The sequence below is a fragment of the Penicillium oxalicum genome, chromosome IV, assembly GCF_001723175.1.
Source record: "Penicillium oxalicum strain HP7-1 chromosome IV, whole genome shotgun sequence".
NCBI classification, from domain to species: Eukaryota; Fungi; Ascomycota; class Eurotiomycetes; order Eurotiales; family Aspergillaceae; genus Penicillium; species Penicillium oxalicum.
Window position 1 is genome coordinate 1,553,666 of NC_064653.1, and position 24,630 is coordinate 1,578,295.

Below are 24,630 nucleotides of genomic sequence, written 5' to 3' on the forward strand. Positions count from 1 at the left end.
AATAGGGTGGAGGGGGCTTGCACGAGGTAGCGGGGACTTTTCGGTGGGCACCATCATGGCAGCTAAGCCAGTGTCTTGCCAGAGCGCTGGCCTAACTGGAAAATAAAAAATAGGGAATGAGCTTACGAGACAAGAAAGCCGACGCCGCAAGACCTACTTCTCAGCCCCTCGAAACTAGTCCGAGTATGGGCGTGCCAAGAACTGATATTGACCGCGGCGGTGATTTCCCCGAGTGGCGCTGCTTATCGATTACCCTTTTGCATCACAATAATCCTTCGTCTCATTGATCTTTCTCCCGACACCCCAACCCCTCCTACAGCACATTCATTCGTGTTCGCTCTTTATTCATATACAGGCGCTGTCCTTGGTATTTCAACGCCCTCATGCATATATTATTCTTATAGTATTTTCTCTGCTGTTTATATTTGTGCATCTACACTCATATCTACATTTTCCCCCTCCATCTCTCATGGGGTTTTTTGACCACCTCCAAAAAGGAGGAGCGTTCTCCTTGCAGGCGAAAAAGACGCAAGTTCGCAAAGTCGTCCAAACGAAACCAGCGGCGCCAACAAACCCTTCGGTCCAGAATTCAAACTCTCGAACCCCTCGCGCCCAGTCCTCGAGCCAAAAGACACACGCACCCAAAGCCCGATCGGTTTCCAGCGATGCAGATCCTCGTCCCTCGAAAAGACTGACAACCCCCAGTCGCCCACGAAAACGACCGACGCCCGAAACACGTCTGTCGAGCGATGATGACGACGTGACTGACAGCGATACCTCCTTTGAAATGCGCAAGCGTGCTAGGGTCAGTGCTAGTGCAGAACCTGACCCTGAGCGGCGCATTCGCTCGGTGAAAGCATTCTCAGAGGAAGCCAGTCGTCCTTTTAAAATGGTCCATGCAGCCGACATCACTTCTGGTCAAAAGGCTGGCAAATTCAAGCCGGCTTTTGGCGCTGCAAGCAAGCCGAAGGAAATTCTTTTACAGTATCCCAGCGCCTCCAGGAAGGAACGGTATGTGGATGCTTACAGATGGGCTGGTGTACAGAAGGTTAATCATGACTTGCCACTTTAGATTCGATTGCATGGTGCCCAAAGATAATGATGAATTCCGGCCCATCGACGACATTGTGCAGGTTATCGAGACTGTTGCAGATCATTATATCCCGAGTGACAAGGCCGCGGAATTCAACGATGAGACAACTGGTATCAGGCGGCGGCTGCGCCGTGCTATAGCTCTCTCGTCAGAGACTCAATTCCGGGAGGCGGTGGAAGACTACAACAAGTTGGTTGAGCGCCTGAGGATCGACGGTCACATTGCGAAAACCTTGGACGAAACCCACCGCATGGGCTTACCCTGGGTGGAACGGATTCTCAACCAGACCTATGCGCGGACGGTTTCCCCTCGGGTCGAGTCTTTACGACAGTACGAGAACGGCACGGACAACGTCTACGGTGAATTACTCCCTCGATTTATCAGCGATATATTCAAAGAGACCAAACTCAAGTCTGGTCACGTGTTCGTTGACCTCGGCTCCGGCGTGGGCAACGTAGTCCTCCAAGCGGCGCTTGAGATCGGTTGCGAGAGCTGGGGGTGTGAGATGATGGCGAATGCCTGTGACTTGGCGGAGCTGCAACAGGCAGAATTCAAGGCTCGTTGTCGACTTTGGGGCATTCTGCCTGGCAAGACACATCTCGTCCGAGGGGACTTTCTTGAGCAGGAGAGCATTATCAACGTCTTGAAGCGAGCCGACGTCGTGTTGATTAACAATCAAGCTTTCACTCCGCAGCTCAACAACGAGTTGATCAACCATTTTCTCGACATGAAGGAGGGCTGCAAAATTGTTTCCTTAAAGTCTTTCGTTCCGGCCGGTCACAAGATCCAATCACGCAACCTGAACTCCCCAATCAATCTTCTGAAAGTTCAGCAGAAGAATTACTGGTCCAACAGTGTCAGCTGGACCGACGTTGGGGGTACCTATTTTATTGCCACAAAAGACAGTTCCCGCTTGAAAGCTTTTATCGATGACTCTACGTGAGTGGCGAGGATTTTCACATATGCAGAAACCGATCGTTGAACCTCGAGCGGTGCGTTTGTGATGTCCTGTACTTTACCTTGACCTTTTCACCTGCATATATCCCTGTTTATGCTCCCCCCCCCCCTTGTATATTACCATCTGAAGTTGCACAAAGTCATCGACCACCAAGTGCAGTGCTAGACTGTCGAGAGTGTTGGTCTCTCCAATGCACATGATCCTCTTTTTTTTACGGTAGATATGCCAAGATATCAAAATCCAAACGACCAGCGCATGGTTGAAAGTCTCTCCGCAGTCGCGGATCTACTCATCAAAAGAATTTGTTTGCGTCGTTCATAGCATCTGCTTCCTTGCTCATCCGGGCCATCCAACGATCTACCAGCTCCTTGTTTTCGCGTTGGAGCTCCTTTGAACGCTTCTCGGCCATGTTGTACTCCAGATTGAGAGACGCCAGTTCCGCTTGGAAATCCTGCAGCATGTGAGTCAATCGCACTTCATCACGGACTTCTGTCTGACTAAAATGAAGGGTGGACTACGTGACAGTCCAACTTTCGTCCCGCTCACCTCAAGCATTTTTGTTTTTTCTCTCAATTCCTCGTCTCTATCCCTTAAGCGCGTGCCGAGGAGGCTCTTCTCATTTTCCAGTGCATTCAGGCGCCGTACGTCGCGACTACTTTTCTTGCGCAACTTCTCAACTTCAACGCTCAACTGACGGACATGGTCTTGAAGTTCGCCTCGAGACCGCTGCGCCTCAGCCAGATCGGCGCGAGTAGATTTCAAGAGCTCTGCGAGTGATGGCCCTATTTCGGTAATGGCTTTGCTTCGTGGGCTTGTCCCCGCTGTAGAAATGTTGGGCCGTTGAGCCTCGCTCAGGGAGACCGAGGCCCGCCTGTCAGTTTCAGCGTCATTATTGAGCTCTGTCGGCGTTGCGCACTGGGCGGTCCGATCCGCCAAGCGAGTGTCTATTGTCAAATGGTCCCTGGTCAGTTTCAGAGACAGATGAGAGACCTCGGCAGCACAGATATACGAACAAGCCTCGTAGAACGCGAGGTTGGCTTTCTCCCGCTGATCCCGCACTGCGAGCGCAGCCAGATACTCGTCTCTCCAGTGGGGCATCGGCCCGACAAAATGAGGGGAAAGAAGCTCGAGCTATCGAGAAGAGGCGGAATGCGCGAAAGGCAACAAGCTCCGAAAGAGCATCGAGTGCGGCGATACGGTTCAAACAGATTGCAAATCAGCTCCTTCTTGGAATGTAATTGCCTCTCGACGTTTCGCAAGTGGTGTGTAGCTTGTATACGGTTGCCGGCAGCTCGTCTCCCACGACCGGACAGATAAAGATAAGAACTGGGTGGCCTACGGTGACCCACGCGAGGCGACTAGTGACACTAACACCGACTTTCAGGATTGGTGTGCTGCTACTTCATTGGCACTCGACTCATGCTAGTGCCAGATGCGATCTGGTTATCAGCAGACTGCGCACCGCCCACCGCCTCGCTCCCCTCTCCACCGCCCGAAACCTTCGTGCATCAGTGGATCCCGCCGCAACCCCCAACCGCAACTCCAACTTCAACTTACTTGAGATCTCCCGATTAACTGCATTCTGTTCTCTGTGTTGACCTAGACAGCACCTTTGTGACGACTTTTACATTCCGGCTTCTACCTTATCCTCACCCGAATTCTTTGACCGACGGCTTTCACTTGCCGTCCTCTCTCCAATCATAGCCAACCGCCATGGCGTCACGGAAGAAGGTCCTCCTCAAGGTATGTCTCCGCAGTCGCTCTGTGTGGTACTCCCACGATATCCTTGGAAGCCTGAATGGGAAGCTTACTCTGTGCTTTTCTTACTCTATAGGTGATCATCCTTGGTGATAGTGGTGTTGGTAAAACCAGCTTGATGAACCAATATGTGCGTTCACGGCCTAATATCCATGCCGTCACTTAGAGCCCAATCCGTCCCCCCCCCCGGGCGATGGCGTTCGAAGAACTGTCCGTGCTGATGCGAATTCTCGCAATTCTCAGGTCAACAAGAAATTTAGCGGAAGCTATAAAGCAACCATTGGGGCCGACTTCCTGACAAAGGAAGTGCTCGTTGATGACCGGTTGGTGACGATGCAGGTACGAATCGATCGACACCCGACTGGTTGAGTGGAGAAGCCCGACAGGATTAATGCTCATTCTGCGTAGATTTGGGACACTGCTGGCCAAGAAAGATTCCAATCGCTGGGCGTCGCCTTTTACCGAGGAGCTGACTGCTGCGTCCTGGTGTACGACGTGAACAATTCGAAGAGTTTTGAAGCGCTGGACAGTTGGCGTGATGAGTTCCTTATCCAAGCCAGCCCACGCGATCCGGAGAGCTTCCCCTTTGTGAGTAGGCCGTGTTTTTTTTTTCTTTTTCTGGGGGTTCATTGACGGGGGTCAAGAGCGGTCGCTGTTCACCATTCTCGTGGGAGTGCTTGAAGCTGACGTTTGTATCCAGGTGGTGATTGGCAACAAGATCGACGTGGAAGAGAACAAACGCATGATCTCGTCCAAGCGGGCGATGACCTTCTGTCAGTCCAAGGGCAATATCCCATACTTTGAGACCAGTGCCAAGGAGGCTTTGAACGTGGAGCAAGCATTCGAGGGTAAGCTCCTCCACCATGTCCTCTCGTCGCCCTTTTCCGTCATTGTCAATTAAATTCTAATCCTTCCCCGCACAGTCATCGCACGAAGCGCGCTCGCCCAGGAAGAGGCAGAGGAATTCAATGGCGAATTCAGCGACCCGATCAATATCCACCTGGACAATGAGCGTGACGGTTGCGCCTGTTGATCACCCTCCTATATAATCTTTCGATCTTTTGAGCGACCGTTTCTCGGGGGGTCGCCTTTGACCTCTCCCTCTCTCCCTCTTTTGTCTTTACCTCTGTATCTTTTTTTCTTTTGGTACGTCCGACATGATTCTACTGGGAGCTTGTGCCTTCATTCTTCTCTTTTTTACGGGTTTTTCGCCTGACGGCAGGGCCCCTGGTGTTGACTCGTTTTGCTTTTGGCCCATCAGATCTGGGATACCTGTAAATGCGCTGCAGTAGGTAATGGATTGTTGATCAGTATCGTAACTTGTTCCTATGAATTGCTCTTTTCTTTTGATATGTGACCCTCTAGAAGGCATGTAGTTGTTTCGCCCCCAAGTGGTTGGCTTCACGTGCGTCGGGCACAGCGTCAAACATGCGTCGGAAGTCACCCGATCAGCTGATTGCTGGAAAAGTTCCATTGACGGACGAGGATCACTGATGACTACTTAGTAGTCATCGCTTCAACTTGGCTCTTTGAATTGGGGCTCCTCCGCGTCACCGAGTTGCATCTCCACTCTTCATCGACTTCAAGAAGAAATGGATACAAATGAATCAAGGCAATCGAAGATCAGCTTATTGTCATGATCATAAGCTCTGTCTCGCGCGCGAACGATAGACTACCCAATACATCCTACTCCATTCCAGTACATGTACAGACTCATGCATCACTGCATCCTTCACTTGGCCAGTACTGCCGCATGTGAGCCCTCGATGACATGGGACCCCGGTCCCCCCACTCTCCCGCAAGGGTCTTATCGCCGATCTTTTGTCCACGTCCAGCCCGCACGCGGTAGACCACTTTTCCCTCTCACCCTCCCTGCCGGACAGAAGAGGAGCCAGCCTTGACGATCTGAGACTTCTTCAGTCTCGAGAGCTTCCAACCCAGGTCGCTTCCGATAGCCTCGAGAGGGACTCAAGCGCCCTGGGGCCGTATTTCCGGGACACAATCACCAAGTCCAACCGTTTCGAGGCCGCATTCTGTTCTCCCGGTCCTGTCAGCAATCGTCCCAACTGGTCAAAATGGCAACCACCGCAGAGGGTGCCAGCCCCCAAGTGCTCGGAATAGGTCGGCGGACCTTGGGTATGGCCCTGCTTTTACTGGTAGTCGTCCTTTGGACGGCCTCAAATTTCATGGGAAGCGTACGTCGGCAACCAACACATTTCTGTGGCGCGCATTGCATACCCGGGTCGCGATCGAGTACATGAACAGAAGAGATTCTGACCTCGTCAATGAATAGACCATTTTCGCCGATAACACCTATCCCAAGCCTTTCTTCGTGACCTACATCAATACCTCGCTGTTCACACTGCCGTTCTTTAGCGCCCTTATCTCTCGGACCTGGGCTCTATGGCGAAGCGACCGGTTGTCGCAAGTTGATTCGTTTCAGAGTCTGCTTCGACACTGGGATTCTTATAGCTCCAAGCGTGAGGAGCGGGGCATGTTGCGAGCGGATTCCTTCGATGACGAGCGCGAGAATCAAAATTCGCACTACACGCCATCAAAGGTGCCCGAGGAGGGGGAGAAATTGGGACTGCGGGCCACGGCCAAACTCAGTCTGGAATTCTGTCTCTTATGGGTATGTCCTGAAGTAAATCAGAAACTCTTACCCTGGTCTTTTCACTGACTTGCAATAGTTTGTTGTATGTTTCCACTCTCGATATCTGGGGTCCACGACCAATAGACCTTTCAACCGTGTGGAACTGACCGTCAATTCCTCGTTCGCATTAGGCAAACTACTTCGCCATGGCTTGCCTGCAGTATACGACGGTCGGAAGTACAACGATTCTGACTTCCACCAGCGGTAAGAGCCCAGTGGTTCAAACCTTGTTTTTTTTTCTTTTTCGAGGGCCTCTGTATGGTACTAAGATCTCGTTCCTACAGGCGTCTGGACGCTCATTTTTGGCGCCATGCTTGGAGTTGAACGGTTCACGCTTCGCAAACTCGTCGGAGTGATTGCTTCTCTGGTGGGAATAATTCTCATCTCACGCGTCGATCTGTCGACCACAGACGCAGGAGATGCTACTTCCGTGCAAGGCGGAGGAAGCACCTTTCCTCACAAGACTCCCACCGAAATCGCCGTCGGTGATGCTATGGCCGCATTCAGCTCGGTCATGTACGGCGTGTATACCATCGTCATGAAGAAACAGGTTGGGGACGAGTCCCGCGTCGATATGTCCATGTTCTTCGGCATGGTCGGCTTTTTCAATCTGATCCTCTTGTGGCCAGGATTTTTCGTCTTACACTGGACCGGAGTGGAGCCCTTTGCGCTACCCAGTACGCAGAGAGTATGGGTGATCATCCTGGTACGTCTTGAGGTTTTCTATCTTTTTTTTCTTATTTTTTATCCCCCCCCCCACAGATTGACGCCTGTCATCCAAACCATCCATTATCGGGTTCTTACCCTTCCGATCTTTTTTTTCTCTAAAATTTCTCCCCTCTCAGGTGAACTCGCTATCTTCTTTAATCTCCGACATTGCATGGGCATACGCCATGCTACTCACCACTCCGCTCGTGGTCACCGTCGGTCTGAGCTTGACCATTCCGCTATCCCTCGTTGGACAAATGTTCCTTCAATCTCAATACGCGTCCCCGCTATATTGGCTCGGGGCCACGATTGTCTTTCTCTCTTTCTTGGTCGTCAACCATGAAAGCCAGACACCGGAAGAGGCGGATCACTCGGGCGAGACTGGAAGGCCATCCTCGGGGGAGTATGAGAGCATACCGCGGCACGAGCCGCTTTAGATGGATTTGTTTTGTTGTTCTCCTCTTTGATTCGATAGAATGGGAATAGATACTACTTTGCGCGACGGAAAAGACGGGTATCCTGGTCAATATGGATGTTTCCCTTTTTGGAGAGGGTATCAAAGTCTGCGTGTTGTTCTGGAGCAATGCATTATTCTAGAGAGTACAAATGTACAACTGAAATATGTTTCCTGGCTCGAGGTACCTAACTAATCTCATAGACGAAGTGAAGAAACAACCGCCAGGGCCGATACGCAGCACTGTTAGCCAAAGATTCAAAAAAAGGACCCGTCAACGACAAGGAAAAGGAAAATCACGACAGAAAGAGCGAATACGCTCCTTTCATGAATGTCCCGCGCCGAGAGATGAACATAGAAATGGTGCATGGATGGGGGCCAATAGCAAAGGGGGAATCCCGGTTGGAGAAAGGAAATAATAGGAGAGGGGGGGTATAAGCTGCTCGAGTGATCGATAATAGGGAAAAAGGAAAAAGGAACTATGGACAACCAAAGCAGAAGGGAGATAAAAGATACAAGAAGCAAGGGTTGTCAACTGTTGTACAAGGCGTGGCGGTGCTTTCCCAGAAGTTATAAAGCAGGCAAAGCGACTATTGCGCAGGGCATCACTTTCGGCCCAAGCCATTGTCCCAGTCATATTCCCTTTACACTGTGGCGGATGGCATGGCTTCGAGCTTTTTCCGAGCGACGATGATACTCTTCAATGCGCCCAGCCATCGCGCGAGGGACTCTTCATCCCCGGCACAAAGACGGTACGTCTTTTCCACGCAAATGATCTGCATGCAAAAATTCTTGGAGCGAGACATGGGATCCACTTCCGCGGCGTCGATCACTTGGGACATGGAGATAATTTTGATGGCCGAGTATTCATGGTCATCTTTATAAAAGGCCAGATTTTTGGGGCGCAAGACCACCCACAGTCGTTTCCATTGTCGCACCGCCCCTTTGATGCGGAGACCCTGGAGATAGCCTTGACAGATCACTCGTTCGGGGTCTCGCAGGATGGCCGGATCCGCATGGCGCGTGGTGTCTTGTCGAGGCGGGTCTCGAGGCAAGGGAGTGACAGATTTATCCTCGGGGGCCGAGAGGGACATAGTATGGATCGATGGCATGGACCGGAGGCGTTCGTTTCGTGAGGGAGGGGTTCCATTGTCGGAGAGCTCCGAATAGGAGGTGATTTCATTGCCCGAGTAGTCCTGAGTGTAGGGTGGCTTACGGAGTCCAGCTCCGGCCCCGATCCTGGTGGCGGCAGACAGTCCATGAGCAGGCTCGGGTGAGCCAGGACTAGCGCTGCTCCCGATGCCTGCACCGTCAAAGTCAGAATGCTCCGTCGTATCTTCGATCAACTGTTTCTGGATAATGGGTGGATTCCGTGTCCTGGACAGTGCGAGGAAGGCGGCCTCCTCTTCGTCCGCGGGCGTCTCGCGGCGGATGCGACTGATCCAGTCCTCCGCATCCCGTTCGGACAGGGCCTCAAATCGGTAATTCTTGGAGGGGGTGAAGATGCCAAAGACGTGTTCGCGGTTGGATCGTGGAGATCGGACGGGGGCCACGGCGGTCACCTCAGAAAGGGAGATAGAGACACGGAGACGAGTAGCCTCTTCATCCTTGTAGACGGAGAGCAGATTGGGACGCAGGACGAGGTATGCGGGTTTCCATGACGCCCGGAAGACGTGCTTGTGTTTGACACGGCGAAACACTTGGCCGGTCTTGAGGACGCGATCGAAGGCAAAGCTCCCATTTTCGTTGACGGGCGAGAATGTGTCCACGTTGATTTGGCCATTGCGGGATGGCGGTGGGCGGAGACGAGAGAGCGGATCGGCGGTGGGAGGAGGAATGGGAATGGTCGTGGGTTTGGTATTTGACCCTTCCAGCCCCATAGAACGGGCGACGACTTGGGTCATTGCGGTGGTGAGAATTGTCGTCGTAGTGTTGGCAGGAAGGGGAGAGGGAAGAGTGGATGAAAGGAGGTCCAGGGTACAGAGAAGATCTCGCTCCGGGTGAGAGCACAGATGGGAAGACAGACGGAAAAAGAGAAGAGTTGAAAAAAAGAAAAAGTGAAAGGGAAAATCGAGGTCGCCCTGGTGGTTGTCTTGTTGATGTTTGGAGATCGACGGCCAAATGAGGAAAAGGGGTGGGATAAGGCCCCGCGGCAGTGCGACCTTGTCCCCGTTGCGCTCTTCGTTATGGAGCTTGGTCTTTTGGTGGGCTAGGCCAAGGATGATTTCCACGTTTCAGGGTCAACCAAGATGCACGAGCTGGCCTTGTCTGCGATGCTTGATCAAGCTGGACGGTCTAGACTGGATGTTGGTTGGCACTGCAGATGGATGTCGATTGCGTGGCGACCGTGGCGGATTATGAAGCAAGTTTGGAGACCCGAGGCAACGCAGGGTCAAGAGCGATGTGAAGTGAACATGAAACCGAAACGGACGGCAGGAGTTAGCGTGGATCTTGCATGGACCCGACAAACGATGTTGCAGCAGGTGCCAAGTGGACTCTAATTGTTGACCCGCCCAGGGGAGGTCATACCCTCGAAGTCGGAGAGTGGATGCAGTGGTTCCAAGGAGTTCACCCTCAACGAGTTGCATGCAGTGAAGGTGGTGATATGCACAGGTGGCAAGACGAAGAAGTTAAGAGATGACTCGAGTTGCTTAAGTAGAGAGGACAGCGCCGCTCAAAAAGGACTAGTCGACGACCAATTCGGGCATCTGGTAGGCAACGATGATCATCTCATCCACGTCCGCCTCGAGCTGCGATGACGAAAGGTCACCGGCCACTTGTGCAACGGGAGCTGGCTCTCACCCGTGGATCGAGACTTGAAGAGCCTCTTTGGTGGCAATCGCGCACCTGCACTGCATGGAGGTACAGCAGACCAAAAAGGCACTTGATCTATGGTTCGATGGATCTCCTAGTACTGCAGTCTTCAAGAAGTAGCATGTAGTCATGTGCTATATGACCCAGCTAAGCTAGTAAGAATGAGGCCGGGCGGATTGAGAAAGCCAGAAAATTTCTCGTCATCGCTCAAAGACTGCAGTTTCTCAATACAGTGCTTCGAGGTTGAAATAGATACTGCTACAGATGTACAATCATCGATTCCCCATGTGCAAGATTGCCATCCGTTGTGGCCAAGGTGCGATTGATTGCTATGTTGTAGTGTCCATGTATCGTGCTTTACCCGCTACTCCCAGTCCAGCATTTCTTCAAGTTCTATGTACCTAGATTACTACTCCATAGACTCAATTCAGGGCGTGGCCTGATGTGCATCACTTGCCGGGTCACACGAGTCATCAATCTTTTTTTTTCCCCTTGAAAACCATTGATGACCACCGGTTTGTTTTCCCAGTTACCAGGTCACCACCGGCAAGTCATCTTCTGTACAGGGTACCGAGCTTCCCACAACACAGCCTCAGGCCGGCGAGAGTCCAGACCGCCGGTCCCATGCAGAGGATGTAGGAGCCTGAGGAAGCCTCAGGCTCCTGATCCCGTCGAAGGGATCGAGTCTGGATGGAGGTTCAGCCGGTGGAGGCGTGGCATCGAACCAATCACAGACGCCCCCCTTCAACTGCACACAGTGTTACCCAAACCTTACACGAACGGGAGGAGCACAAGAAGTCGAGATGGGTGTAAACCTACTCGGTACTGCGATCTACCACTATTCTGTACCTGTGACTACTAGCTTCAAGTTCACAGACCAAGATGAAGAAACCTGAAGTTGACTGCGAGTTGCTGTCCGTTGTCGGAGAAAAAAGCGTCTTCATGGTTGAATAGCCGATGCCGAAACCATTGAGTAAATTAGATTATGCCGATCTATATCCATCAATGATGCCCTCTGAATGATAGGTGACTATCATAAAAGATTCTCAAATTTAACCCCAACATTCGTGAGGCTCCCAAAGAAACGCAGACTGCTCTGTCACAAAATGCTGACGGTCCGGGACCAGTCGTGCAGGCCTCTGATGATAGTCCTCCGTCCCGGGCTGCGCTCTTTCGACCCCTTGATATCCGAACACGGTTAATTTGAAGAGGTTTTGAAACTCGGTGTCTGATGATGTCTATGCCCAATACAAAATAGAGACTGGAATTTCAAATTGATAAGGAGATAAGAAGGAAAACAAAAAAGTAAAAAGTAAAAACCAAAGACAGACATCACTACAGAGCTCATTTACCCAACTGGCCAGTATTCAGCCATGTATTGCACTGGATTGCGGCGCAGTTTCCTGTGCCCTTGATCGATTCCACAGCTTCCGGCGAGCGAAAGATGTTGATATCCCGGGCGGATCATGCCCTGAATGTGACGACCACAACCCTCGAGGGAGAAAGGGAGACGAGCTTCACTTGTCGGGCATTGGCGCAACCTGCGCATGATTCGTCAACCGCCAAGTTTGATCAAGCGCGGTGATCATCCACCTACCTTGTTGACCAAGGAGCGCTCCCCTTGCCTCAGTGACAAGAAAGCCCTTAAAACATCTGGGGCTGGATAGCCCGCGATCGACGGCCAAAATTTGTATCTTCCGTGACCAGTCTCAATCGAAGATCGGATATCTTCTTCTGCAGCCCAGTCGAACGCCGAGTGCTCTGTTGGCTCGAGCCTGACCGGAATCTGCTCTGGCGGTACAATCTCAAGCCCTCCATCGGGGGAGCAACGCGTTGATTCGTGAACCTCCACAATAAAGGAATACTTGGCAATGCGGATTTTCCGACGCTCATGGTACCGGACATCTACGGAGCTTAATTCCACGATTCGAGATACATGCAGACCGGTCTCCTCGGCGACTTCGCGCACCACACCATCCAAAAGGGTTTGATCCTCATCTGGCTCAGCAGCCCCGCCAGGGCCCTCCCAACAGCCCGGCATAGAATCAGTCAGGGCCCGTTGAATCAATAGAAGACGAGGCGGAGGGTGACCGCCGGTGGGAGGCGCCGAATGAACAAAGATAAAGCCAGCAACTCCAAACGCGTCAAACTCGGGTCGGGACGCGGCGAACTGGGCGAATGGCACGTTCAAGTATTCCAGGTGAGGGGCAATGGAATACCGATGTGCCATGGCTGCAAGACTCCAGAGTAGTGATTGACAATCTGATCAAGAAACGAACTAGAGAAGAAAAGAGAGGTTGGGTCGTGAGTTCTTGCGAACAAATCTCTTAGAGCTTGGCTACGGATGGATGCCCACTTGGCGCTGTCAGATCTCGGCCCGATAGGCGGCTCAGTACGGGCCACACGGACGCCGATTCTGATTGCGATAACGAGGAAAGTTGCACTTTTCAAATGGCTGATTACCGCTCATAGGTTCTGAACTGATACTGGATCCATGCTGTCAACTAAAAAGCATGTTCAGGGGGAAAATGATGGGACAGGATGTGCGGGGGGCCCTACCCGGGAAGAAGACCCCAAGATCACGGGGACAAGAAACCGACTGTCTCGTATCACGGGATCGGGGCTAAGCATCCACGAAGGTTACATGGCAGCCAGAAGCTCGGATCCAAAAGCGACCGGGCCTTTGATTTTTCTTCGCTGATGTGAAGAAGGTACCTGGCACACTGTACTGTCGACTGCCATCCATTTGAACATTCCCACCGTCCAACTCACCGAGACAAGGAAATGAACGCTGCGCCAGAACCTGAGGCCGGCACTGCATCGATGGACATGACTTTGTATAGGCGTGTATTGTATGGCTTGTACGGTATACTTGGCGTCTCCTAAAAGTAATAATACAACATCAAGGAGATAGGAGGGCCGATGGAGCCAATGAGAAGAACGACAAAGTTCAAACAGAGCGGTGATTCGCGCAAGTGCCACGTAATGTACTTACGCGACGAGTTCAAAACGGCCGGAAACAGTGACCCTTGCCCTTTCCCCCCACCCATAAGGACGAGACCACCAAACACTCGGGCGCTTGCGCCTCCCTAGTCTTGGCACTGACCTCAACCCATCCCCGTCCTGGCCCCTACTCGATCTCTGTCCTTTTCAGTCTCCCCGACCAAAAAAAAAAACCACCACCCCTCCCCTCTCCTTTCTCCATCCATCTCCATCTACTGATGTCCTCCACTTCACTTCTGTGGATCTTTCTCTGAGCCACAGTTGCTGCCATCGCCCCCCGGCGTCCTTCCCGTCCGCCATCACGGCTTCACGAGGAGGAAAGTTGAGGGTGGAAAGGAGGCCTGCCTCCGGTCATTCGTTTTTTCTTGGTCCGTTGAGATCTGGATCGCAAACCGTCTGGATTTGAACCAGTCTTGCCCCGACCCCTCCACGTATCTTGGTCAGGTCGGCCACATAGACGCGAGCTCTTCGCTGAGAGGGATTCATTTCCGAAGTCGCACCACCTCAATTCGTCGGCCACCACTATCACCGAATCACATCCCTCGAACGCTTTCCACGATTCTTGTATCTCTCGCTCTGGGTCCGTTGAACTGACCACCGCGGGGTCTTCGACGTGTACCTCTTCGACCGCAATCATGAGTTTTATTCAGCGCATTACGAAACGGCTGCCCACCGCGCCGAGCCTCCCACTCGATGACACCCCCCGTGAGAAAGGCCGTGTCTCCTCGCGGTTTGCGTTCTTCCGCCGGCGCATTCGATTGAAGGGCAATTCGTCCATCTCTATACCCCTGGGATTTGTTTTACTATTTCCTTGTCTTGTAATTGTGTTCATTCTACTATTATTCGTTCGACACCCTTCTTCTCCCGGGGGAATCTTAATTCCAGCAGGCACCCCACCGTCAATTCGGTACGTTCATCCATTCCTCTTCCTCTGGCCGTGCGACTCGCTATGCGGCGATGTTTCTCCTGCTGACAATCGGCGTTTGCTCCGAACAGAAAGATCAGCGAAAAGTATGACAAGGTCTTCGCCACTGGCTGTCTGCCCATCGACCAGGCCCGGATCGATAGTGAGCCGCGTGCCAACGCTGCCTTTGTTGTGCTCGCACGGAACAAGGAGCTAGAGGGTGTCATCCAGTCACTCAAGTCCATCGAGCGTCACTTCAATCGCTGGTACCACTATCCCTACGTCTTTTTGAACGACGGTGACTTTGACGACAAGTTCATGGCTACCGTGAAGAATTACACCAGTGCCCCTGTGGAGTTTGGCAAGATTGACAATTCCATGTGGGGTTTCCCCGACTGGGTCGACCACGAGGTTGCCAAGGAAGGTATTCGCAAGCAAGGCGACGCTGCAATCATGTACGGCGGTATGGAAAGCTACCACCATATGTGTCGCTTCTACTCTGGGTCCGTCGCAATCCGCTTTTCCATTATCACCGCTCCCATTTGCTGACATTCTTCCACAGACACTTCTACAAGCACCCTCTCCTGATGAAATATGAGTGGTACTGGCGTTTGGAGCCCGAGATCAAGTATTTCTGTGACATCACCTAGTAAGTGCAGCATGCTCTGCTCTGCGCTAAACATGAGAATTCAGCACACTAACATTCTCTCCAGCGATCCATTCATCAAGATGGCCGAGGCTAACAAAACCTACGGCTTCACCATTGCTGTCAAAGAACTTCGCGAGACCGTTCCCAACATCTTCCGTTATGCCGCCGCCTACAAGCGCAAGTATAATCTCAAATCCAAAGGTCTGTGGGAGATGTTTGTGGAGCATCCCGCCGAGCCTGAAACCCCGCCCGAGGAGAACAAGCAGGACAAGCTTCCGGATGAGATCCTCTTGACCGAACCTGGCGACAAGAATCTCGATGACATTGACCCCGAAGCCATGGAAGGCGAAAGCTATAACATGTGTCATTTCTGGAGTAACTTTGAAATCGCCCGCTTGGATTGGTTCCGAAGCAAGGCATACGAAGATTTCTTCAATATGATGGACCGGAGTGGTGGGTTCTGGAATGAACGAGTAAGTGCATTCCTCCGGGATAAGGAGTTGCGAGCCAAGGGTCATGGTTGCTAATACTTGCCTTTTTTTTCTCTCTCTAGTGGGGTGATGCTCCGATTCATTCCCCGCCGCCGGTGCTCTTCTTTCCCCCGCCGATATTCATTACTTCCGTGACTTTGGATATCGGCACACGACCATTCAGCATTGCCCAGCCAATGCTCCTGCCAGACAATTGCCTCGTGAGCCTTACCTCGAACGGACCACCGACGATGAGAAGAAGCGAATTGAGGAGGATGAGTACTGGGCCAATCCTGATCCCGTCAAAGAGAATGGTGTCGGATGCCGTTGTCGGTGCGACACTGACATTGTGGATGTCGAGGGTAAGCAAGGCAGTTGTCTCGCGGAGTGGGTCGAAGTGGCAGGCGGCTGGTCCTCGCCATGAGGAGGGGTGTCTCTTAATGCAGGAGTTTCGGCGTGTGCTGTATACATTACACTTCCGCTTCTCTGTGCGGCTCTCTCTTTTCCCTGTGTGGAAATGGACTCGCAAGCAAAGCCTTTTGGCCAAAGTCCAAGATTTGTGAAAAGCTTGCGTGTCATGTTGGAATCCCTTCTTTTCTGTATGTGGCGTTCAGAGGATTTGACGGCCGATTCTTTCCTTGGAGCGTGGTATGACCAATCCCATTCATGCATCGCCCATCATGTCGATAAACTCCCCCATCTTGCGTTACTGTTTCTGTCGTTGAGGTTCGCGTCATGCGCTCGTGTATTTTGACTTTCTTCCCTTATTGCAAATCAGTCGAGCGAGACTTTTCCCTGCTCGGACCCTGTTTGCGACGAGAAACTTGCAGTGTCCTGCATTAACCATCTAAATGTATACAATATCATCCTCAAGTCGCATGTCGCTTGAATACGAGTGTTCCATTGTACACTTTTCCACCGTTGCCCGCTTCGTTACACAATGCATGGCGAGATTGTGTCGATCAAAAGACCACCTGCGGTTCTGTATGCGACACTACTATGATACGCTTTGGGCCAGTAGGTTTTGCATCCGAGTCGTCATCTGCCAGAGAACGAGATCCCCTGGCCGACATGTGAACGTTTCGAGGGCTAGGTCTGCGCCTTTGACGCCTCTTTCTTCCGCCAACCTGGTTGGGGATATACTAATCGACTTGGAACATTCAGCTGGTGCACTCGTTGAATCATCTCCCCATGGCTGCTCGATAGCAAGTGTTGTCTTTGATGAAATACGGCAGTACATGCAAGGGAAGAGAGTGTCAAGAACGACGGCCGGGGGTGGGGGCGATGAAGGGGATTCTAAAAACAATAATACCGGTCAAGAGGAGAGTCTACCAGAGTATACCTGTTACCTCTTGAAGAGATATTTTAATACTTTTCTAACCCGCGGGCAGGGCTATTCATGTATACAAGTTCCTTCATTTGTCATCTCCCGGCCTTTGACAAAGCAGTAAAAATACAACAACAACCAGCTCATGACCGATATAAGACATGACCTATCTTGGCGGAAACTCATGCGGATGAGTCGCAGACTGTCAATTGAGACCTCATGGTCTTGGTGGACGATCCAGACCCGCAACTACAGCATCAGCCATGAGTCTCAAGTCGAATCTCGGCAGCGCTGGAATGCCATGCATACGATCTCGATCCTCCGCTTTCAGTTGTGGAATATTGCTTTCCAAGTGACACGGACGAATGGGAATCAGGATCACTAATGCACGCATACAAGTCTGACGGCTTCTCGGTCGGCCGAAATCGACAGCGTCTTTGGCGGAGTAAGGGAGTAGTGGTACACAAAACAAAAGTGAGACCGTCTCCGCCATTATGTTCTCTGGACAATATACATCAGTTCGAGAATTACCTAAGAGTGCAATACCATCATCCATATTGTCTTCAATGCCGGGCATGCCACTCAAGCTATAAATGTTTTCTGGACTCCATTTTTCTCTCTCCCCGTTGTGATGAGCTCGGTCTTTTGATGATATATGACATGTGCTGAATGTACAAGAATTATTTGACTTGGGTACATGGACCGAGCAAGAAGATATGCCTAAGGCACGGAGATTACTTTTCTTGTGATAGGTACTCGGTCGATACCCAGTCAGATCGCCAAGGCAATGCGTTGAATGCGAGAAAAATCACTGACGACTTGATCTAGTGGCAAGACTCATGGCATTTGGTCTGATCTCGTTGGATCTTAACCGTTGCATGGATCACTATGGGAAGAACCTCTCCGATACAGATCTCATTCTTTCTGGACGTTTATCCGATTGCAGTCAACACCATCTGGTCCGATGACTGTCCATGCTGCCTTGTGGCCTTGTGATGACTGTCAAGACAATCGGCGTCATGTCCTGCGCGCAACTTGACCGGTTTGGTTTGCGGATTATTAGTTCAGGGGTTCAATGGTTCCGAACACTCTTTAAAGCGTGCCCATGGTGTTTGGGCACGGAATTTCTTGGTCCATAGTATCGCACTGCCGAGGAGGAAATCAGTGGCTGTGCTCAGCTAGGACCCCAATGCCAAGGGGATCGTGATGTGGGGGCATGCGAATGTGGCGAGCTGGAGAGTTGACTCGCAGATGCCTGTCAGCGTTCTGTCGTTGCAACGGACACTGTGGGGACTCGGAAGTCGAGATCACGTTGCCCCCATCGAGCTTACGCCGTTAGCCAAAGGGTTTTGGGAGGGAAAAGGATCAGAGGTTAAAGCAGAGGGTGCTTAATCAAGACTGGTGAATGGAGGCTCATGACGGCCTTGGATTTACTTGTCGACTTCTCCGCATAACTGGGCATTTTAACAGAAAGTCTCTTTTGTAAGCACGATAGACACCAACCTCATTTGCAGATCTAAGGTATAAACTCTGAATACTCGGTGGTACTACTATACAGGATTAGACCAGCAGATGGTGTGATTGGAATTCATGCTTCGGTTGACGAGAACAAAAAAATCACATTTGGCACGTGGGCATCTACAGTACAAAATACCGTTCGCCTGTTCTAGCCGTGTCGGGGTTTGAATTCTGTGAACTGTGGTGGAGCATGTCCGGGCAGAAAAGGATCAATAGGCATCACTGTTCGGCTCAACTGTCAAGTTGTCTGATGGGATTCTACTGAGCAACCCCCCCCCATCTCATTCGTTGTGGCGATTCCCTGCGATTTTAGGGTCTCGAGGCTTAACTGTTTAGAGTTATCGCGCCGTTTCCACTCAACGGGGAACAGAGACACTCGCAATCTGTAGCGAATCAAAGCGTCCTTCGCTTATCGGCAAATCCCCACCCGCTTCACTCCGACGCGTGCTCTTTTACCGAATTCAGCCAAGAGAATGTCACTGCTGCTGGACTAGTGCTTGCAGCACACGGGATGGGAGGAGGAGGGGGGGAAACTTTTTTTTTCTTATAAATACTAGCATGTGAGCACGGGTTGAATCGTTTGATAAACGTTTAAAAGGTGTCTCAATTTATACTATTTTTTTTTTCTTTTCTTTTTGCTCCATGACAATTGCCCCCCCTCGAATACTCGAGACAACTGAAGGATGGCAACTTCAATTACTACTAGTGCAATGATTGTTCTCAAAGGCGAGAAACCTCCATCATCGCCTCTTGAAGTGATCAATTTCATCGCGCTCCTCGGGAAAGATGCCTTGGAACTTTCCAAGCTTCTCCGATCATGTCAGGACCCAGGATCCTTCTACTTAGACCTCTCGGGCAAAACAAAGTATTTCGACGGCAATTCCTACCTTAATTCTCTTCGCGCCTTGTATCGTCAATACAAGACTGATCGCTCTGAAACTTCCGACCCTCGTGGAAGGAGTCACTGTACCGCGGCGAGCTTCATAGAGTCGAGCTCAGGCTCCTTTACATCGAGTCAATCATCCTACTACGCCTCGGGCAGCTCATTTCAAGAAGAAGATCTTGTCTCAACACTAGACGACGAGACCAAGCATCTAGTCAAAGAGTACACACATGCCGTCGCTCATCGGCTCATCCGCACGCTCTCCCCGTTCATCGGCAGCGAGCAAGTCCGCAAGTACATCGCCTCCATGCACGGTGACAGTGACCCGTCCTATTCGGAAATGAGAGTGGACGAGTTTCTCTGTTTGCCGGAAGAAGATCATGATGAATCTCCCGTGGGGGGATTTGTCGATGGCAGTTCCTTTACGCTGCGATACTGTGAGGAGGATTTGTTGGAATACTGGGACTCTGAGAGCGACGGCTGGGCAGGCATCGAGCCGCGCGACAACTGCCTCATAGTCAATGTCGGGGATGCTCTGCGTACTGCCAGTAAGAATCAATTCCAAAGTCCGCTCTACCGGGTTCGGCAGTCAGAAGGGGGACACATCCGCGGATCATCGCCTAGTCGACGAGTCTGTGTCACTCATCATTTGTGGCCGATGGACTGAACAGGAACCAATGGCCATTTGGCCTCGTGTTCAAACTTTCTTTTTATATTTTTTTCCTTGCATGTATGGTCAAGCGTTTATCTAATGACTCAAGAATCAACTTTTCCTCTATTCATCTGTGCAAATTAAAGCCGAGCCTTGATCGACGTTTACGCGCAAAAGACCGAGGAGAACTCCCCCCCCCCCCCCCCCCAAAAAGCATTCCATCATTGAGAGCTTAAAGAAAAATCTATAACCGGACACCACAATCGCCCTTGCAAGTATGAAATTGCCCTAGAGTGTTTACAATCCCCATATCATCAGGTATCACTGCCTCAGGTGATGAGAGTCACGAAGATGCTGTGCCAAAGTATCTGCCCGATTACATCTTTTCCCGCAATGCGAACACCAGTGAGCTCCCGGGTTGACGTGAATCTTTTCAACATGACGCTTGAGGGTAGCCTTGCGACTGAAAGATCCCCGGTATCGACAGCCTTCCCATGTACAGTACCACGCTTGGGCTGGTATGGGGGCTTTTCGCCTTGGAACATGTTAGTAAATGCTGCGACGAGGCCATGCACGAATGACGAATAAAAAGAAAATACCCAGAAATAATGACACTGACGTGAATGGTAGATTGAAGCTTCGGAATGTAATGTAAAGAGAGTAACTTACTTGATGATATTCTCTGATTTGAACTGGTCGACTGAACTGTTTGGTACCTGATGTCTCCGGTCTGTACAAGTGACACCTGTTTCTGGAGGGATTGTCAAGAGGCTTTGCGGGTCAAGGTGATGAAAGGCCTGTATCTGGGGCAGGGTCAAAGTACAGTCAGACTTGGGCTATCAAAGGCAGTGGGAATAATCATGGAAATCTTACTTGCTCAGCTGACTCGTTCAATGCCAATATCGGCGAGGAATTCATTGTGTCTGAATTGCCAAAAGGGCCCGCTGGATCCCTTCCAATACTATCAGTGCACATTGACTGAAAGATCGCATTCAAGTTCGACTTCATATAATGTGCAATAAATGGGAACCCCAAATCTGGCCTTGCCGCATTTTGAACAGACAGGTTCCAGCTCTCAGGCCGTGAAACTTGGGCTAAAGGGGTGTCTGCATGATTGAGAGTCTTGCCATCAGGCGAGAAAGACGCCGAGTGCTCGGAGCCCTCATCCCACATGTATGCATCAACAACCTCCGACATCGTCAGTGAATTCCGCAAAGTAGATTGTGTATAGGAATGAATTAATTCAAAGTGCGCTTTATGGGAAAGAACTCTGGCCCTGTGAGATTCTTGAGACCTTTGACAGCCTTAGTCTTTTATACGTAAATTGCTGCCATTCCACCAGAAAAAAAAAGCGGCACCTTTTGTTCCATAGACGAGGGAGGGATCTGCAGTCTGTCCAGACTGTCCAAGAACTGCAAGTCAGCGATCTGAGCGCACCGTAGATCCCGAGGGTCCTAATATGGCACATGTGTAGTGGGTGGCCTGGTCGGCGCGCGCTCGCACAGCAGCCTGCAACCCAAGCAGCAGAAATGCCTTTGAACAACGCACGCGCTGGGGTTGTTGACCCCCACCGTGCACAAAGTACGAGTACTTTGAACTCGGTTCCCTCGAAATTTGATGCAGCATCTCACCCGACGCGGCACAAGTCACTCCAACGAGTCCCATCAAATCTTCGGCGGGCAAATGGGGGACGTCGAAAGATGCACACTGCATACAATTCACTCGCAGGGCGCTTTGACAGAGCCGCTCTCATTGACTACCACACTCAATATGCTTTTGACTGACGTCAAACTAGTCATGTTTTCTGCTTCATTGACATGGATGGAGTCGAAGCACATACGATTAGTCAACCTCGCAAGCACACTATCACCCCAGGTTACTATAGAGAACGGGACATGTTCCCCTCCCCCGGGTGCTGCAATAAGATGAGCCCACCTTTATATGGTCATCTCGTGGAGGAGAATGAGATTGCACTGCTTATTCACTTTGGGATGAAAATGCTCTTCGAGAAGTCCTATGTGTCAACTCATTTAAGAATTTCCAGCACCGTGGGTTCGGGTCTTTGGGTCTTTCCCGACACCGAGTTTTTGGGTCAGGAACGCTTTGCGGTGAACCGTAGTACTTTTGTTGTCACACCGTGCCAGAAGACCCGAACCAACCTACTGTCCCCATGGTTGCACAGAGGACACGACTCGCAAGCGGGCACAGAGCCGCTCATTTCAACTTGCATGAACTCAAATCTCAACCCTCCCGAGGGAATTGGGGCTATTAATACTAACACTACGCAACACTGACAGACGCGAATTTTACCATGGCCTATCATATGGCAGGGCTGCATGTACTCGCGGGGAAAATCTCCCTAATCGAACAGAGCAAGCATGACACATTACAGTACTGAGGGTGGATTCTGAAACAAATTTCGAATTCGACTGAAATCTCCATTCCCCATTGGCCAGATGGTATGTTTTGTTTTTCTCGCCTGCCATCATTCTGTCCTAGGGTGGCATGTATTTCCAGTCATCTGAACTGCAGTCCCATTTGCCGGTGGAATGATCTGAGCCTCTGCTCAGCTCCGGCATCCAATTTGGGCCTCCTTGAATGCAGATAATATGATCAGGAATCATTACTCTTGTTCAAGGTCTCTACTAGCGCCTGGCTCTTCGAAGCGAGCTCCAGAGACTCACGTCTCAAGGTCTCATTCCCCTAACGAGAATAGATCCATACCCTTGTCCGCACTTCCCTTCCTACGAATCATGAGCCTCAACCGGATAGGCACATGAACTTCCGAAATGCAGATGTGCTGTCTGGGTGTGGATCTCACGTCTGCATGAGCATGAGTACAGTTGCCTTGTTGATTTTTACATCTTGTCGAGGAGAGAGGTATGACACATTGAAATTGTCATCTTCTTGTACAGGTGGTGAACATTCATTCGAGAAGAGTTGCACCAGCACTGCTGTGAAATCGAATGACAAACTTGATAGATTGGAAGACACAGCGATGGTCGTCCACGGACCACGGCGAGGAGAGGAGACAGATCGCTTGCGGGCCCGGGAGTACCCATTTTTCTTTTGTTTTCCTTTTCCTTTCACATTCCTCTCTGTCTTTTTATGGTTTGTTCTTGTCCGCCAATATTCGTGCTCTTATCTTTGAGTTGGATGAAGCAGACGCGCTAGCTACAAAAGAGTATACATGTTCTCTCATCCATACTCGTACTTGGGTCTGAATTTGTGACGTGGAGGACCCTAATAGGATAATCCTCTTACCTTGAATTGGTCTCAAGCAGCGGATTCTTGGCATACTTATCCATCGAAAAATGTTCTGCAAGGGTTATCAAAAGCTACACTCTCAGTCATAGTATTTCAGAGATTGGATACCAATGTCCTTGAAGCTGGGACTGATTTCATTTGTAGAATCCTGTCGAGAAAAAACTAAGCAACTTGTAAGTATACGCTTCACAAATTGTATCCGCCAACCAAATCAAAATTGAGAATTTCGTCTTAGGACTAATTGATGGCTTAATTCAAATGGCCTACCCCTACGGCTGAAAATCTGTCGGTACGGTCGAAATTCAACGAGGCTCCACGATCTCTGCTGACTTAGCCGGAACCCCCAATTCTCAGCCAACGTGACCAAAGCAGAACAAAATGAAATTCTATCGAGGACGGTTCGACCATTGCTGCACAACCGGAAAGATGGGTACTTCTGCAAATATATGTTGAGGCAACTAATTCCGGGAACAAAGTCTTTTCAGGCCCTATGTAGGCTGATTACCACCAAAGCCCCCAATATTGCAAAAAGATGGCCTTGCTTGCAGCTCACTCTGTAGATGAGAAATATATGGAATTTCTTTCCACTCAAATACAATGGTCAAATCTACAGCATTAGTGTCTGCTACCAGCACCACTAGACTCTGCCTAAATCATTAATTCTCGAGGCTGCAAAACTAAGATCCTTGTTAGCCTACATATAGTGGCGCGATGCTTGATTTTCGAAAATTGATCACGATCTACTCTGTCCCACCCCGATTTTGAGACCCTTCTGGGAATAGACATTGAATCTCTCTCCGGTTTGAATAATGCGAGCTTATCCGTATTTCAAGCCATATTTCTACAGAGAAAATGAAAACTCAGCCATCGATGAAAGTTTCGACAAGCTTTTGGTTTGCATGGATAAATCATTTTTTTTCTCATTTGACGTGTATGTGCGTTTACATGCACCGACGAAGCTACTGATATAGTTCCAACGCACCGAGTCCCCATAGTAGATGATATATGTTCCGTTGATTAGAATTCGTGCAAGCACGAAGACATTTCTTTTGAAACCAGTTGCGCCGGCTTCCAGTCTTTAGCTTGGGTACCATGACGGCACGTTTACTCTCACCTGTGCGGGATGATGAGAAGGTGTCAACTGTGTTGCTGCTGCATCAGCTATTCATCCACATAAAGATGCGTCTTATCCCTATGTATTGAGGCTGGCTATGTCTTAAAGGCTAGGTCGCTTTGGGTGCCATCTTTCATCTTCCGCCTCTTTCACTAGAACTTAGAAGTGACCGAAATGGCGATTAAATCTAAGATTTATCCCTGTAACATTCGTCAGACAATCTCTTAAAATATGCAGATATCTCCTAGCCAAGACATTGATTCACACAAGTGCCAAACTGACTTGATCCGTTATGGGCCACCGTCTATTAATTCAAATTTACGAGAATTTTGGAGACCCACGCTTCTATTTCATTTCATTAGATGCAGTATTATTATGTCGGTGAGCTTTCTTCTACAATCACTG

The 24,630-nt window shown here is 50.4% G+C and overlaps 10 protein-coding genes across 10 annotated transcripts; 5 read left to right on the top strand and 5 right to left on the bottom strand.

The window, feature by feature from the left end:
- Positions 1-469: 469 nt before the first annotated feature.
- POX_d05316 (Histone-lysine N-methyltransferase, H3 lysine-79 specific) lies at positions 470-2,036 on the top strand (the record flags this gene model as incomplete). The annotated part of the gene is made up of 2 exons (XM_050114164.1): positions 470-1,011; positions 1,073-2,036. 2 exons carry the CDS (start codon positions 470-472, stop codon positions 2,034-2,036), a joined length of 1,506 nt encoding a protein of 501 aa, XP_049969115.1.
- A 307-nt stretch (positions 2,037-2,343) lies between these two features.
- On the bottom strand, positions 2,344-3,149 carry POX_d05317 (Autophagy protein 16; the record flags this gene model as incomplete). Its single annotated transcript, XM_050114165.1, has 2 exons — positions 2,344-2,502; positions 2,598-3,149. 2 exons carry the CDS (start codon positions 3,147-3,149, stop codon positions 2,344-2,346), a joined length of 711 nt encoding a protein of 236 aa, XP_049969116.1.
- A 615-nt stretch (positions 3,150-3,764) lies between these two features.
- On the top strand, positions 3,765-4,842 carry POX_d05318 (putative Ras-related protein Rab7; the record flags this gene model as incomplete). Its single annotated transcript, XM_050114166.1, has 6 exons — positions 3,765-3,794; positions 3,886-3,913; positions 3,976-4,148; positions 4,218-4,397; positions 4,510-4,657; positions 4,733-4,842. The coding sequence occupies 6 exons, from the start codon at positions 3,765-3,767 to the stop codon at positions 4,840-4,842; spliced, it is 669 nt and encodes a 222-aa protein (XP_049969117.1).
- A 1,042-nt stretch (positions 4,843-5,884) lies between these two features.
- POX_d05319 (uncharacterized protein) lies at positions 5,885-7,607 on the top strand (the record flags this gene model as incomplete). Its single annotated transcript, XM_050114167.1, has 6 exons — positions 5,885-6,004; positions 6,103-6,441; positions 6,500-6,505; positions 6,594-6,666; positions 6,747-7,168; positions 7,308-7,607. 6 exons carry the CDS (start codon positions 5,885-5,887, stop codon positions 7,605-7,607), a joined length of 1,260 nt encoding a protein of 419 aa, XP_049969118.1.
- Positions 7,608-8,268: 661 nt separating this feature from the next.
- Positions 8,269-9,528, bottom strand: POX_d05320 (uncharacterized protein; the record flags this gene model as incomplete). The annotated part of the gene is made up of 1 exon (XM_050114168.1): positions 8,269-9,528. The coding sequence occupies one exon, from the start codon at positions 9,526-9,528 to the stop codon at positions 8,269-8,271; it is 1,260 nt and encodes a 419-aa protein (XP_049969119.1).
- Positions 9,529-11,955: 2,427 nt separating this feature from the next.
- POX_d05321 (uncharacterized protein) lies at positions 11,956-12,668 on the bottom strand (the record flags this gene model as incomplete). The annotated part of the gene is made up of 2 exons (XM_050114169.1): positions 11,956-11,979; positions 12,036-12,668. The coding sequence occupies 2 exons, from the start codon at positions 12,666-12,668 to the stop codon at positions 11,956-11,958; spliced, it is 657 nt and encodes a 218-aa protein (XP_049969120.1).
- A 1,408-nt stretch (positions 12,669-14,076) lies between these two features.
- On the top strand, positions 14,077-15,888 carry POX_d05322 (O-glycoside alpha-1,2-mannosyltransferase; the record flags this gene model as incomplete). Its single annotated transcript, XM_050114170.1, has 5 exons — positions 14,077-14,348; positions 14,438-14,848; positions 14,908-14,994; positions 15,059-15,467; positions 15,649-15,888. 5 exons carry the CDS (start codon positions 14,077-14,079, stop codon positions 15,886-15,888), a joined length of 1,419 nt encoding a protein of 472 aa, XP_049969121.1.
- A 1,120-nt stretch (positions 15,889-17,008) lies between these two features.
- Positions 17,009-17,368, bottom strand: POX_d05323 (uncharacterized protein; the record flags this gene model as incomplete). Its single annotated transcript, XM_050114171.1, has 1 exon — positions 17,009-17,368. The coding sequence occupies one exon, from the start codon at positions 17,366-17,368 to the stop codon at positions 17,009-17,011; it is 360 nt and encodes a 119-aa protein (XP_049969122.1).
- A 1,624-nt stretch (positions 17,369-18,992) lies between these two features.
- On the top strand, positions 18,993-19,859 carry POX_d05324 (uncharacterized protein; the record flags this gene model as incomplete). The annotated part of the gene is made up of 1 exon (XM_050114172.1): positions 18,993-19,859. The coding sequence occupies one exon, from the start codon at positions 18,993-18,995 to the stop codon at positions 19,857-19,859; it is 867 nt and encodes a 288-aa protein (XP_049969123.1).
- A 314-nt stretch (positions 19,860-20,173) lies between these two features.
- On the bottom strand, positions 20,174-21,041 carry POX_d05325 (uncharacterized protein; the record flags this gene model as incomplete). The annotated part of the gene is made up of 3 exons (XM_050114173.1): positions 20,174-20,379; positions 20,581-20,647; positions 20,718-21,041. 3 exons carry the CDS (start codon positions 21,039-21,041, stop codon positions 20,174-20,176), a joined length of 597 nt encoding a protein of 198 aa, XP_049969124.1.
- Positions 21,042-24,630: the final 3,589 nt, after the last annotated feature.